Raw genomic sequence first — 15,116 nt, 5'->3', positions numbered from 1 at the left:
AGGGCTTGAACTCCATGCCCACCAGAGAGCAGGCAAAGACCAAGTCCGCTGTACCACCACACCCCCCCCATGAGAAATACGAGGAGAAAATATTTCATTCCATTGCAACACTCAAAGTATAAGGACAGTATAGTATAAATGAGACAATTCCAGCACTTGTGTGTGTCTACAGTGACGTGTTCCAGCAAACAGGATCGATGGAGCTCAGCCCACATGATAACGGACTGCCTGCTAGCAGCGCTACAGGGCCCATTCTGTGCTAATGATTCACATTATGATTAAAAAGGTAACGCTGGTTATGCAACCACAGTGCAGTCTGAATGGTGGGCTGGTGGGCTTACTCCCCCAATGTGGAGGCGGGGGGAGAGATCTCTCTGACATCTGCACATGTTCACCTTTCCATGACTGGCATCTGTTTCCTGTAGGCAGCAGTGAAGTGAATCTCAGCTGGCCTCTTGGCTCAAAAACTGCTGTGTGAGGGATTAACAAAGAGCTGGAAAAAGGGCTGAAAGGGGAACTAACAACTAATAAAGTAAATGTTTTAAAAAAAAAAAAACAATTAGGAATGGTCGATTACTCAGATAAACCTTTATGTGGCAACTGATGTACATTGATTCATCAACTGGGAGGGTTCATAGTGTAATGGTTAGAGCTGCTGCTTTTGGATCCAAAGGTTGCAGGTTCAATCCCCACCTCTAGCTGGAACATCCTTGAGTAAGGTACTTACCCTGAATTGCTCCAGGAAAATTACCCGGGTGAATAATTGTAACCTCAACATCCTAAGTTGCTTTGGAGAAAAGCATCAGCTAAATGAACGGAAGTAAGTATGAGTCACGCGGTGGGAAAAAAAACTAACCGTACTTTGGAATCATGAGCGAGAGAACATCTCTCTTCCTGCAAATGTCATGCACACATTGTAAAAGTGTCTGCTAAATGTATAAATGTAACAAAGCTAAAGGGGGCCATTCAAACACTGGGTTGTAACTGTTACCTGCGAGTCACATTTCATTTTCAGGTCATCGCTTAAAAATAATGAGAAAGCAACCTGCTAATAAGTATGAGGAGAAAATATGCCACATTGAGACTTTATTTTCCAGACCTGCAGCAGATTTCGCTTTACTACAGTACACTTCAGTACCTGCTTTACTATGGTGTCCATCAGATGGACATGGACTGTGAGCGCAAGCCTTGTGGACGAGCTTGGGTGACTGTGCTAGTGCCAGTCTCTCATCAGCCCAGTTTCAAATATTAACACCTCCAACACTCCAGATGAGTCTTTGACCCGAGACGGGCAACATGTGCGTGTGATTCCATCTCGGGACGCGAGCGAACGGGCGGCAACTCGCGCTTCATCGTCTGTAGTTCCAGGCTTCGCCAGTAGATGGCAGCAGAGCACAAGGGCACTGATCCCCCTGCGCTCCGTTATAAACCCATATTATACACACACAATATTTACATTTATTTAATTTAGGAGACGATTTTGTCCAAAGTGGCTTCCAATGAACTCTATGCAGTGTTATCAGCCCACACACCTTATTCACCAAGGTGACTTACACTGCGTCACTCATCAGTAGAGCACACTCTCTCTGTCACTCACACACTATGGGGAACCTGAACAGCATGTCTTTGGACTGTGGGAGGAAACCAGAGCACCCACAGTAAACCCATGCAGACACAGGGAGAACAGGCAGACTCCATACAGACTGAGTGGGGATCGAACCCCTGTCCTCTCACACCACCCAGGTACTGTGAGACAGCAGTGCTACTTGCTGAGCCACCCATATTGCAGCAAAAGTGACTTTACCACAGATTAACAAACTGGAAGTCTGAAATTCCCTCTGCTAACTAAACATCTCTTTTCGAAAGGTGCTTCGAAAGCGGTTTCTTCAGTTTACTCACTTGAAGCTGCTGACATCCCGGAATTTGCTGAAGCTCCTTGGACTTTTATAGCATTCTCGCTCTTTACCCTGGACACACTGGTGAATAAACTGGCTGAGGTAACTAACAGGGTAACATGTAATCAAAGAAACTGCAGTTTTCAGGTTATAATAGCTACCTCACAGTGCCAGGGGCTGGATGAGTGATTGAACATTAATCATTAGTTAACAGGATGGCAACAACATTTCCATTTATTCATTCCAATGAGCCATTTCTCCAAAGAAACTTACTGTGTTAATCTACTGTCAGTCACTTACCCTTTTATACAGCTAGGTAATTTTACTGGAACAATTTAGGGTAAGTACCTTACTCAGGTACTGGTAAGATTTCAACCTGTGTATCTGAAGGCATCAGCGTTAACCTCCAGGCTACCCGCTGCACCAATACTGCTATATTAGGTGAAAAAAAGCACAGAGGATGATTAAAATTCCAGTGAGCGAGTGGATGAGCATTTGGTCCCTCATTTAGAAATACTGCTAGAACTGTATCCTCCAGAAAAGTGATGCCTGGTACTAGAGCAGGTGTGGCAAAATATGAGTATTACCCAATTGGGATATACACAAATATTGAGGGGGGGCAAAATTATGCTTCTTTGAATATTACAGGGACACGATTACCCTTTTTACACCTCGTGATTTCCACAAATCTAAAGGCATGACTTCTGTGAGAGCTGCCACCTTCACATCAGGAGGTTGCTGGTTCAGTTGCTGGAACCATTGACCGAGGAAGGTACTTATGCTAAACGGCTCCAGTAAATTACCCAGCTGCGTAAGTGACTCAGCAGCGTTAGTCGCTTTGGAGAAAAGTATCAGCTGGTAGACATTCACCCAGACAAATCCATGAGCCCCATTACCTTCCTGGTGAAATCACCAGCTGTCTTGCGTTTGCAGAACAGCATTACTCTGGGGAAACGCACAATTCCGCAGCGCTTTTTACAGGCGCCTGCAAAAAATTAAATACCGGAGCAGGAAGGAAAAGGATGGGATGCTCGGACCAAACATCAGCCCACGAGCACAATTTAGAAAGGGAAGACAACATGACTTAAGGGTTGTGAAAAAGAGCGGTCTGTACCAAGGGTAGCCCAAGGTTTTGCCACAGTTGTTTCCTTGTGGTAAAGTTAGGACGGTAAATCGAAAACAAATAAAAGAGAGAGCAGCCCGTGTGGGGAACTTATTCTTTATTCGTCTGCTGGGCACATGTACACATTTAATTCTCATTCATGCATATTGATGCACACTGTTAAACCACATCACCCAAAATACTTACAATTTGTTACAGTTCATATAGATATGCAGGTACACACACCCCCATTTCTGTACATACTCGCACCTGGTCGTGTTTTGTACAGGATTCTTGTACTCCATGTACGCGATTAATGAACCCCCCCAGGAATTTAACCGCTGGGGTCGTGTCCTTTCTCGTGGTTTACCACAAAGCACTGGGACGGAGTCTGTTTCTGCGCAGACGCTGAACCTCGGTTGCTTGCTCGAGTTCTACGCCTGCCAAAAATTGGGCTCGGAAGGCCTAAGGCGATAAATATTCACGCCAGCTGGAGAAAGCTTAGTTTTTGTCCACGGTTCCTTTGTGTGCAGATGAGAATGACATTTGACATCACTCGCGGAAACAAACTCACTGAGAATGCAGCATTGACTTCATCTTTATGACAGAAAACAACACGTGTAACTTGTGGAAAAATCACAGAAGCGAGAGATACCGGATGGAAAAAACACTCCTGAATTAAGTATAAAGCTATGCTTAATTTATATAAAGCATATAAGATATACAGTATGAGCATATAAGCATATAAGATAGTCCACTTGTGCTTTAATTTATACATACATATAATTGTATGTATATACTTATACAAATAAACACAATTTCCAACAAGGAAAAAGCCCATAGAGGTTTATGTAACAAGAAAAATGTAATGTTTTTACATGTTCATTTTACAGAATATGGGAATTTCATATTAGCACAATGAAATATCTTCAAAGGAAAGAGGGGGAAAAAATAGACATTTAACATAGAAGATTAACATCACAAATTAGGTTTTCAATCTCACTGAGATCAATTAATTCTAACATATATAATTATATATGATCAGGACAAACTACTTATTCTCATCACATTAAAAAAAAAACACTGATTTGACTTCATGCCTTTAACTTTTAATTTTCACAAATCCTATGTGTAATTAATAGTTAGAATTTCAATTACTAAAAATGTAAAGTTTGCAAGGTTGACAAGCATTATCAGTTAACGTGAGTAAATAAGTATTATTTATACTAGCTGAGAAGCATACATATCTAGCTGTTCGGGTATGTTAATGCTAAGATTTAATGAACTGCATGTCTCTGCATGTGTTCATGCACAAAAACAAAAGATGACCAAAAAAAGCAGGTTTAAACTCATTCAGGAAATGATGGTAATCCATGATTATGTGATGGACAACACACTGACATTAAAAGGAGACAAATGGGTTCGGTTAGTCGTTTATACATTCCATTCCCAATATTTATACATTTTGTATCATGGCCTCCATACAGCAATTGTGATGTGTAAAAATAAGCAGCAATGTGAACAGTTGATTTGTGTCCAACAGCATGAGACACAAAGAAGTAAACTGCATAAAATCAGATTCTTTTTTATAGCCAAAGAAACTTTTTTCCACAGAGAACCCATGCCAACTGTATTTATAATTAATTGAAAAATTAATTATGTTGACCACAAATACGAGACGGAACCCGAGTACAGTCCCGCATCTAGACAACTAGGTTTTTAACAAGTCTAAAAGGGGGAAAAGAAATCTGCAGACATTCACCAAAAAAAAAAGAATAAGGTAATTCATAAAAATAGAAAAAAAAAAATCTTATTGCTATTCAGTTACATTTGTTCCTTTCTATTAACCTCATCTTCATTGACAAATACATTTTCAAGCAAAATATACTTTAAAATAAGATCCCTGCACGTGTTTTCATTCTCTCACACACACACACACACACACACACACACACACACACACACACACACACACACACACACACCTCTGAAAAGAAAGGTGTAGCTCACATAAACATGAAGCCCATCAATAACTTACTATATAACATATAATTTGTTATGATTAATAGATGCACACTTCTAATGACAGAAGTGCAGCCTCAGCAGGATTATCTGCAGTTTTAATACATTTCCTACCCATATGGCCCAACACAATATACAATTTTAGGAGAAATAATAAGCAGTAGAGGTCTAAAACTCAGTGTTGCTAATAATAAAAAAAAGGAATTCTAAGGTTACAGGCATACATTTCTTAAACTACAAATTCTTCATACAGATGTATAAGTTTAATTAAATGTCCAGAACGGAAGTGCAAATTTCTAAATTTGATATTTGTGCAAATATTTCTCATTCGTAGCAAGAATGCATATTTCCTCCTCCACGTAAGCCAAAGCAAATACTGAGCCCTTCTGCAGTCTGACTGCAATGTCACCCCACCCTCTACGGAGACAGAGGCAAATAAAGACACAACAGTGCTCTGATGAAGATGTTCTTTTCCCAGAACTATCAGATCCTAATGGATCATTCAGTCTGTTATTCACTACATATACTAATCAGTTCTTTTTTTAAAGCAACAGGACAATGGGAAAATGAAAAGGACTTTTGCCACATTGCGGGCAGCAAGCTACTACTACCCCGTAGAGGACAGCTTTGGGAATGTTTGATTTGTGGCAGTCGTATGGATCACAAAGAGTTCCATGTAAAAAGCAAACAAGTTATCCATTAAACAAACGGTAAATGAAAACAAACAGAAAAAACTATGTCAAAAACAATAATACAGAAAACAGTAAATGACAACAAATTAGAAATCAATTTAAAAGTAACATTCAAATTAAAATCTATCAATTGTTATATTTGCTTTCATATTTATTGACTTATTTTTACTTTGGCCTCTACTATTATCATGTTGCTTGTCATATTTCTACTTCATGCATTTCTGCTTCTATAAACAGTGGATGTAAGCAACCCTTTTACTGGTCATTAAACAATATTTGGGACCTCGGGGACCATTAACCACACATCTGGACTGACGCAGAGGCACTCCTTGTCCTTCACAGCTGTAAGCCATATTCTCACGTCACTGTGTAAACAACGTATGCAATGCAATGCTTTTTACGTGGAACTCCCGGTCTTCCACAGAGTCAATCATTAGCACCTCTGCCGTGCAAACCGAGGGGTGTGCTCAGAAGGCGGGGTCTGGTGGGCCAGGGCCTGCTGTCAGTTGGTCTCGTAGGAGGAGAGCAGTGCAGCGTCTACGGGCTCCATGCAGGACGGACAGGTGAAGGAGCGCATGAGCCAGTCGTCAATGCAGTCCATATGGTAGATGTGCATGCAGGGCAGGAACCGGATGGGTTCCCCGTACACAAAGTCCATCATGCAGATCACGCACCTGTGGGAGAGGGGCAGAAAATGCGGGCACATCACTTAGCGCTGCAGACGTCACTTCCTCTAAAGTCTTGGAAAACACAAGCAACCTTGTTTTTCTCAGAGGGATTCAATGTGTCTTGAGGGAGTGGTACATCTCCAAAAACACCCAGGAGGTATTTTAAAGGTTAAGCACAGGTTAAAGGTTAAGAATTGCAGCCCAGTGATAGTTCAAATCCAGAGAGGCCCTGTAAGATGTTTTAAATAAAACTGTTAGTTATGCAACAAAATAATATATCTGTCACTGCTGATTGCAGGTGATTTCTCAAAGATGGCAGTTGGCTCAAGGGCAAAGACAAAGTTAAGCCTCCGGTTTGCAGGTGAAAATAAGAGCTCAGGCAGGAGGGCCACTGGATACTCACTCACGAATCTTCTTTTCCGAGCCATCCCTGCCGGCATCGTACAACCCCTTGGGCAGGTGCTGAATGAGGCCTATCCTCTGTGCAATGCGCACCTGCTCCTCCTCTGTTAGCTGGGTGGCCAGGCGTGTCTGACTGGGTGTGGGGTGGTACACAGGCACTTGGACATGCTCCTGGAACACACAAGTGGACCCAGGTTAGGAATATTGCAGTGATCCCCCAATTCACAGTGAAAAACTCTTACTAAAAGTATCCTGCTAGCCACATTGAAAGGGAGTACATATAAACTGTTAAAGACCAGTTAAAATGCAGTAGTACACTGTGTGAGTTTATGAACTTTATTGGTGTACAACACAAATATGTTAAGACAAAGACAGTCAAAAAAGTTCTTCAACACCGAGAAATTTCTTTAAAGTCTATTTAAAATTAACCTTGGCTCTCTTTCAATATGCAGAGTGATGTATCAGGGCTTTTAAGATGTGATACACATCCCACCCCTTTTCAATAATGGTTTGTCTAATGCAGGGTGACACTGATCAAGAGCCTAGTCCAAAAATACAGGATATGATGCAGGGTGCATCCTGGATGGGACGCCAGTCCACTGCAAGATGATTGTAGACACTATAGGCAATTTAAGTATCAGTCCACCTGAAACGCATGTTCTTGGACAGTGGGAAGAAACCAGAGCACCAGGAGGAAACCCACACAGGAACAACATGCAAACTCCACACAGACGGAATCAAATTCGAACCCACGCCTAATGCGCAAACCAGGAGCTGCGAGGCACCAGTGCATCCACTGTGGCACCCAGACGAAAAATCAAATATATATTTGATAAATTGCATACAATTGTAACAAATGGGAGGATTATTTTCTCTTTAACTGGTAAAACAAAAATAATACATGAAAAGGTACATTACCATTTAGGTGCTAAATAACAAATGGAGAAAATAAAGGAATGTCTCTTTAAAAGCAAATCCATGTCAGTGATTAATTATAGCATGAATTCAGTATTAAAAGCTAACTAGACATGAGTTTGTCAACTGCAAATGTAGAAAATATCATTATTATTATTATTATTATTATTACTACTTTAAAACACTAAATGAATTACATCTTAGGCAAATATGGTGAATAACAAAGCTTTTTTTGTTTTGAAAAGCTCAGCATAAGCTAGAGAATACTGCCACTAAATGTCAGGAATGAAACAAATCTATGCCAGCTTCTCCACTCATAAAGTACTGTTTGGGGATAAATAAATCATTATTGAAGTTACTCTGGCTTTCTCATGAGACTCTAAAAAGCAGGCTGCCCATAAACACAGATGCTCATGGTTTGGACTATACTCGGCACACCTGACTGGCAAATCTACTTAAGCTGTTCCACGCGGTGACCTTGGAAACAGAAGAGAGCAGGATGTAGGTCAGCCTGCCCATGATCTCCTTAAAGGTACATGGAGCCAACATCCAAACTACAGCAGCAACATAGGACGGCTGGCCTGTTTTGGTCAGTCACAGCCCTTCTGAGGAAGGTCACTCTGCCCTCTGCAATGTTTGTAGCAGCCATTCAAAACAAAGCCTTGAAAAGGCTCCCTAATGGCAAGGCAGCACCTGCAATATGAACATTTCATGTTTTGTGAAGGCCCCATCCTCCACCAAGGTGGCAGGGAAGCCCACAGATGCTAGAAGAACAGTGCGCTGCGTGATGACAGCTGTCATCACATCAGTATTCCATCTCCTCGTACAATCCTGACTCCATCCCAGCTTCGCCCTAGCAATTTTACCAGAAACACTAGTGATCTGTGCTCACGTGGGAATCGAGATCCAATACGAACTGAAAATTCACCGCTTGCCCAGCCCTAATCCCAGTGACTCATACATTTCTGAGGTGGGGCCCAGCTGAAATACAGCTGTATTCTCATTTCATCTCGAACATAACAGGCCTGCTACAAAATAAAACACACCACATAATCTGGCAATAACCTAGGGAACACATACTCATTAGCTGCTGAAAACCCACCATTAACAAGACTTAAAATTAGGTCAACGCATCCAAAATCAGGCATTTGTTCTCTGTAAATACGTACATGTGTACATTTAGCTTTTTATTTAATCGCTGTGTAAAAGTAGATTGCATAGTGGCTGCACATGGCACCTTGCACTTGAAGGACCTGTGAAAGACTTTCCTCCTGTAAAACCCATGATGACAGTACTTATCCTAGATTGATACAGTAAAATCAACAAGGTGAATACATGGTGAACTCATTCTTAACATTAAGTCATTTTGAAGACAAGCATCAGTGAAATGAATAAGTAATAACTAGCGTAGCTTTAATGTAACAATCGATACGACAGAGGCACACAGAGTCACATATTTGAAGAATGTGACCGCTCACATTTTTCCACATAGTAAATGATAAAGTAAGGAGAGGTTAGGCAATAAAACGTTACCGAAAATTTTCCGGAATGTATTTAAGATAACTTTATTTCTTTGCAAACCTGCACGGGATCCTGAAATCTGGTTTACAGTAAGATTCCAAGATGAAAACAGACTGCAGTAAACATTAATAAAAAAACCAAAAAATGTGAGTTTGTCTACTTGTTTTCAGGTAGACTTAATGACTGAAAGCAAGAAACACTTCCCACACTTAGCCTTTTCTTCACACTCATTTTTATCTGAGGATATATACGCTTGTCATACATGAAGCAAAAGCAGTCACTAAGTGCTAAATTGAAATCTGGCAGGAATCCCTAATCTGGGATAAAACCACAAGCTATCCTGGACATTTTTTAATAAAAACCTGATTAAAGCCTTTTAATTCTTATACAGTCTCCACCAGCACAGATCTGCATGAAACGAGGCGAGGAAAAAGAAATGAACACTTATGTTTATTTCCAGCTCAAAACAGAAACTTTTTGCACTGTACACCAAATCTAGGTTAAATTCAGTGTAAACTGTTCTTTCTCTCTCGGGTCGATCTACCTGCATGCAAAACAAGCATAAGTTGTCGCATGAAGATCGTGATCACAGAACGAGATCAACGATTCTGTTTAGCTGACACCTTTGTTCAAGATGACTTGCAATATTAGACAAACTTTTCGATAGTCTTTTTACAGCATCAATTCGGGTTAATCACGTTAATCAAGGGTGCTGCAGCAGGAGGGAGATTCAAACCTTGAACATTCAAATTAAAAGGCAACAGTCCTGCTGCATTTCGCTGGCACCCTGGTAAATACAATTTCTTAACCAAGAACTGTGAGTCAAGGTCATTTCCAGCCAAAATATTCCCTCACATACTTCACAATATGATCAAGAAAGTCTACTGGGACTTAAACATCCAACCTATGCAAGCAGTACATTAAAAATCTTCCGAGGCCTGTGCCCGCACTCAGCAGAACACAGCATCCATGGGGATGGGAGGGGAAAAAAGATTACCGCAGCAATTTTCACCCTGCTGATCAATCAGTTTAATGCATTCAGCTTTCTCTGCAGCAAAGCAAGGGAATCACCTTTAAAAAAAAAAAAAAGGTCAGTACGAGCAATCTAAAGCCCTCACCCAAGCAAATTCCTCAGAGCGGGCGACACGCGGCGGTGAGAAAGAGAGACAGACACCTCAAATTCAATCGCGCCCTGCTGATTTCAGAGGAAACCGTGGCTAATCCCTCCTCTTACTTCTCCACTCTTCCCACTTGCAGTAAAACTTACGCAAAGGCATTGAAGAAGAGCACAATACAACTCTGCTGCAGTTGTGGATACGGGTCTGCTAATCGGGTGCTCGCTCAACTGAGCCGGAGAAACACGACAGTCACGATTTTGTGCCGTTCGCTGCCGTTCAGAGATGCGCACCCAGGACACGTGAAGATTAAGGAACGGCGTAAATTATGCTCAACTGGACACACACTGACAGTGACTGACTGGTTACCTGCGGCCCTCAGCCTCCACACACCCAGCTACTCTTGAGCGGCCAGATTAAAACATCCAGCTGTCATCAGTGGGTTAAAAGCACGCAAACTTAAAGTACCTGCAGTTACAACAATAACAATGGTAACAACAACGAACAAAAACAATTATGGCAGGTTTATTCTTAAATCATTCAAACCAAGACAAAACCTATTGGGCATGTTAGACCTTCATCCAGGAGGCAAGACACTGCAAAGGTTATGATAATTTTTCCCGTACCAGTCTGAGTCCACATACAGAGTATAAATATTAAATGAATGGGATCACTGCAGTTGTGTACAGAAGGTAAAGCACTTCTTGTACACAGTGGCGAGATGAAAGTGGTTAGTTGTACACAGTAGATGTACGATGGATGTGTGTAGAACAGACCGTACCGTACCGTACGTACACAGAGCGTGTACAGACAGAGTAAGTAGCGGGACAGAGTGGTTATTGACGGTTCGGTTGTTGAGCAGCACAGACACACACACACACACACACACACACACACACACACACACACACACACACGACCGGACGAGTACCGCAGAGAGAGCGGACGGAGGCAGGCAGGCAGGCCGGGCCGTGACACATACGTGGTAAGGCGGCGGGGGCTCGCGCTCGCGCTCGTGCTCCGCTCCGTCCCCGAAACTCGCCCTGTCCGACTGCGACTCGTGCAGCAGCGAGATGTCGTCCGACGTGGGCGATTTCAGGCAGTTCCCCATCGGCGCTCGGGGCGGGCGGCGGTCGCGATGGGTGCTGCTCCCCTCCTGCTCTCCTCTCTCCGTCCGTGTCCTCGACTACTGTACACACACTGCGTCGCCCCCGCCGCCGGGCGTCCTGCGTTCGATCTCACAGCTCTTTCCTCCTTCCACACACACACAGACGAAGGAATTAGCTGCCGCCGCTCATCGCGAAGCGACCCGAAAGCAGACACACACACCGTCAGAGAGAAACCATCGGCATCGCCTCACGAGTCACGCAAACTAAGCCGACTAGCTAAGTAAGTTAGCCGTGCGGCTAGCTACTGCTAGCCTAAACAGCACTTCTCAAGGCCCGAGGAAGTAACACAGCGCACTTGGACACGCTCCTCCTTCACCCAGACTGCGCAGGCTGTCTTCGCCGCGTATCTTCGGCGCTGTTCACCGCGGTTATTGTTGTTTTCACGAGGCGTATTCCTCCTTTCCACCAGTAAACATTCCCCACAGCAGCTCGAGCGCTGGGCACTACGTCATCACCCGAAAGTGGTACTACGTCACGAAAAAAAACCCGTTGCTTGCGTCATCAAATGAGAGTGGGGCTACGTCGCGGGAGGGGAGCGGCGTGTGAAGTTCTTCTCTTCTTGCCGAGGATTTACAGAGCCTAGTTTCTTAGGATACGTTGTGAGCTAACGTGTCCTTGGCTATATAAATTGTTAGTTTGCCTGGTAGACTTTTTTTCGAAAATGTTGACTCTTGGCTGCAGAATTCATTTTCAATAAAGTACCAGTTTGTACTCATTCTTGTATTGCATTTAAACACACGAACGAAGACAGCCCGCTGCAAATGATTTCATAATGACATTGACTTGAGTATTCTTTATATAATAATGTCCAATGTAGACTAGTAGGATTTGTGGGAAACACAGCTAGACAGTATGAATAAAATAAAATGTAGCAACTTTTTGTCATATACTGTTTTTGGAATTCATTAAATGAAATGACAAAAATTATGTTCTGGTAAGAACCATGAAGTTGATTATTGTTCATTTGGTTACACCAAATATTATTATTATTATTATTGTTGTTGTTGTTAACTTGTCTAAGGCTTTTTGGATAATCCGAGGTGAGTTGTGTCGCTGTGTTTCTGTGTTTCAAATAACATCTCAGGCACAGATGAGTATATTCTGAGTTCATGAGTTCAAAAGAATTGATTTGTTAATCACTTGAGACAGATGAGAAGTGAGAAAGTGAATACGCAGTATTGCCCCAGGTCCAGCTTACCAACAAAATTTCCACCGGAAGTCCCTTCGAAACTCAGTTTGTACATCTAACAACTACACCACAATTATTAAAAGCTTTGCAGTATACAGATTTCTCGGTTTTTAACGTGGTAAGTTCTGTAAAAACTCAGATAGATGTTTAGGTTTTAAAAGTGAAAGACAATTTCAGCAGCTGCTCATCATATGCAGGGTCGCTGTGTTCCAGGGCCCTGAATGTGAACAGAAAGAGGTGATGAGCGGCAGGACGACAGTGTGTCGCTGGACTTTATTTTTTGTACTATTGTTTTTATGGACTTGAAGCAACATTGAAACTAAGCGTACTTCTAAAATGACCAAGAATTAAAATAAAGCCCTCATCTCCTATTCGGTGCCCACGGTCCACCAATTCATCGCATAAGTATGAACGTTTGTCAACTTCTGGTTCCTTTCAATTCTTTTCATTATCTACAGTATACAGTACTATGCGATCAATACAAGTATAATAAGTCACACCTTCATTTATTCACCGGGGAACTTCTGTAACATTTCCGATGTAACTAAAATACACACACACGCTGTATCAAGCCACTTGCCAGGGTTACGGCGAACCGGAGCCTAACCCGGCAACACAGGGCGCAAGGCCGGAGGGGGAGGGGACACACCCAGGACAGGACGCCAGTCCATCACAAGGCACCCCAAGCAGGACTCAAACCCCAGACCCGCCAGAGAGCGGGCACAGGCCAAACCCACCGCGCCACCGCATCCCCCCTGACTAAAATACCCGTGAGGTTCATTTTAATATTTTTAACTTCATGCTACATTGACGTTAAAATTAATTTCTTTATAATGAAGGACCATTAAGATTCCATCCTGTTCAAGGCCCACCGTTCAGCGATTTATCCCATAAACGTGCAACTTACGGTAACATTGACCAAGTCTCAAGAACACCAGACACCAGGTGTAAACGCTGTGGAAGCTAGTTGAATTAATCTGGTCTCACACTTCTACCTGTTTAACTCACAAGATTAATTTAATTCAGTGAGTTATTAAGTATTTGGGCTACTAGCTTGCTTTCTCAACTTTTTCATATTTGCTAATACAAACAAGAATAGCACAGTTAAGTGAAGTCAGTCCTTCATCTGAAAGAAACTGAAATTATGTACTGTACGTAATGGTAAAATTAGGAATTGTGGTAGTATTTAAATAAGGTGGTTTGTTATTGTCAGTTCCACAGTAAGTCTGCATCTTTTTCTGAGTCACATAGTCATTAGTCCTGCTCTTTAATGGCTTTATGCTTTTTAGCTTAAGATAACATGAAAAGCTGAAGAAAAATTTAGAATTCCAAAACCAGACTGTTTCATGACATTTATTTTCATCTTAACTTTAAATTACATTACCAAATATCTGTACAGGAATGTCGATCTATATAACACCAATATACCATGTGTAGACTATGAACACTTCTTGTATTACAGTGCCTACGAGATTTACTGTAGTTTGAAGATTTTTATTCTTCTTGTTGAAAAAATATTTCTGTTTTTCAATCTGACAACTTGAGAAAAGAGTTTTTAGGATTCAACCAAATTTAAATGTCAAAATAATGTATAAATTTATTTTCTCTAACCCCTTAATAAAATTATCCATCAAGTGACACCAGGTCAACTTCTATTACCCCAGAAGAAAATATCTTTTGAACTTGCAAAAGTAGCACAAAATATGTCTAAAGACCACAGACACACTTCCACAGTAACGCAACTTAAATTACACAGGATTTTCACAGTATCCATAAAAAAAATAATAGCTCTTTTTTCAAGTTAGGAAGTATATTTAATCATGTGAGCATAAATGATATAGAAACAAATATTGGTCTGGAACAGACCTATGACAATATGAGTATTTTAAAAATTAACTTAAAATTTTCTGAAATGACCAATCAGTAATTAGTAACTTATATTCTGATAACAATATACATTATAGACAGAGCCATACATGTGCGTGTACACAATACACACACCGACTATTCATTTCTTATACCTGTTTGGGAAGCATATTAATAGCTGGTGAGTGTCCTTGACAGACTATAAAATGGAATGGATTGTAAATTTTACCTTGCTATAGAGTGAGGCCAAGGTTAGAGGTAAAATGTGGTATTTGGTGACAGATATAGCTTTGGATATTCAGTAAATGATGACTGAAGTGTTGAGGTCACAAGTGATTGACTGATAACTCAGAAAATTGCTGCTAAAGTTGTACTTGCAGGCTATGTGGAGCTATGCGGGCTTGTCCGATTAGAAAAGTGAAACTGCGGTGAAAATTGGTCAAAATAGCTTCTAGTGGCCGAGCAAGATTTCAGTCTAAACCCCGCACACGCGCACACACACACGGCTGGAGGGGGAGAGGGCACCCCCAGGACAGGACGCCAGTCTGTCACAAGGCACC

At 41.7% G+C, this 15,116-nt stretch overlaps 1 protein-coding gene across 1 annotated transcript; it reads right to left on the bottom strand.

Annotated features, from left to right (window-relative positions):
- Positions 1-4,947: 4,947 nt before the first annotated feature.
- LOC108935171 (RING finger protein 11-like) lies at positions 4,948-11,957 on the bottom strand. The gene is made up of 3 exons (XM_018753553.2): positions 11,315-11,957; positions 6,783-6,952; positions 4,948-6,385 (listed from the first exon to the last, which is right to left on the bottom strand). The coding sequence occupies exons 1-3, from the start codon at positions 11,441-11,443 to the stop codon at positions 6,214-6,216; spliced, it is 471 nt and encodes a 156-aa protein (XP_018609069.1). The 5' UTR covers positions 11,444-11,957; the 3' UTR covers positions 4,948-6,213.
- Positions 11,958-15,116: the final 3,159 nt, after the last annotated feature.

This window comes from Scleropages formosus, chromosome 3 (assembly GCF_900964775.1).
Source record: "Scleropages formosus chromosome 3, fSclFor1.1, whole genome shotgun sequence".
Taxonomy (NCBI): Eukaryota; Metazoa; Chordata; class Actinopteri; order Osteoglossiformes; family Osteoglossidae; genus Scleropages; species Scleropages formosus.
The sequence above is the reverse complement of the archived record's forward strand: the minus strand, read 5'-3'. Positions and strand labels throughout refer to the sequence as shown.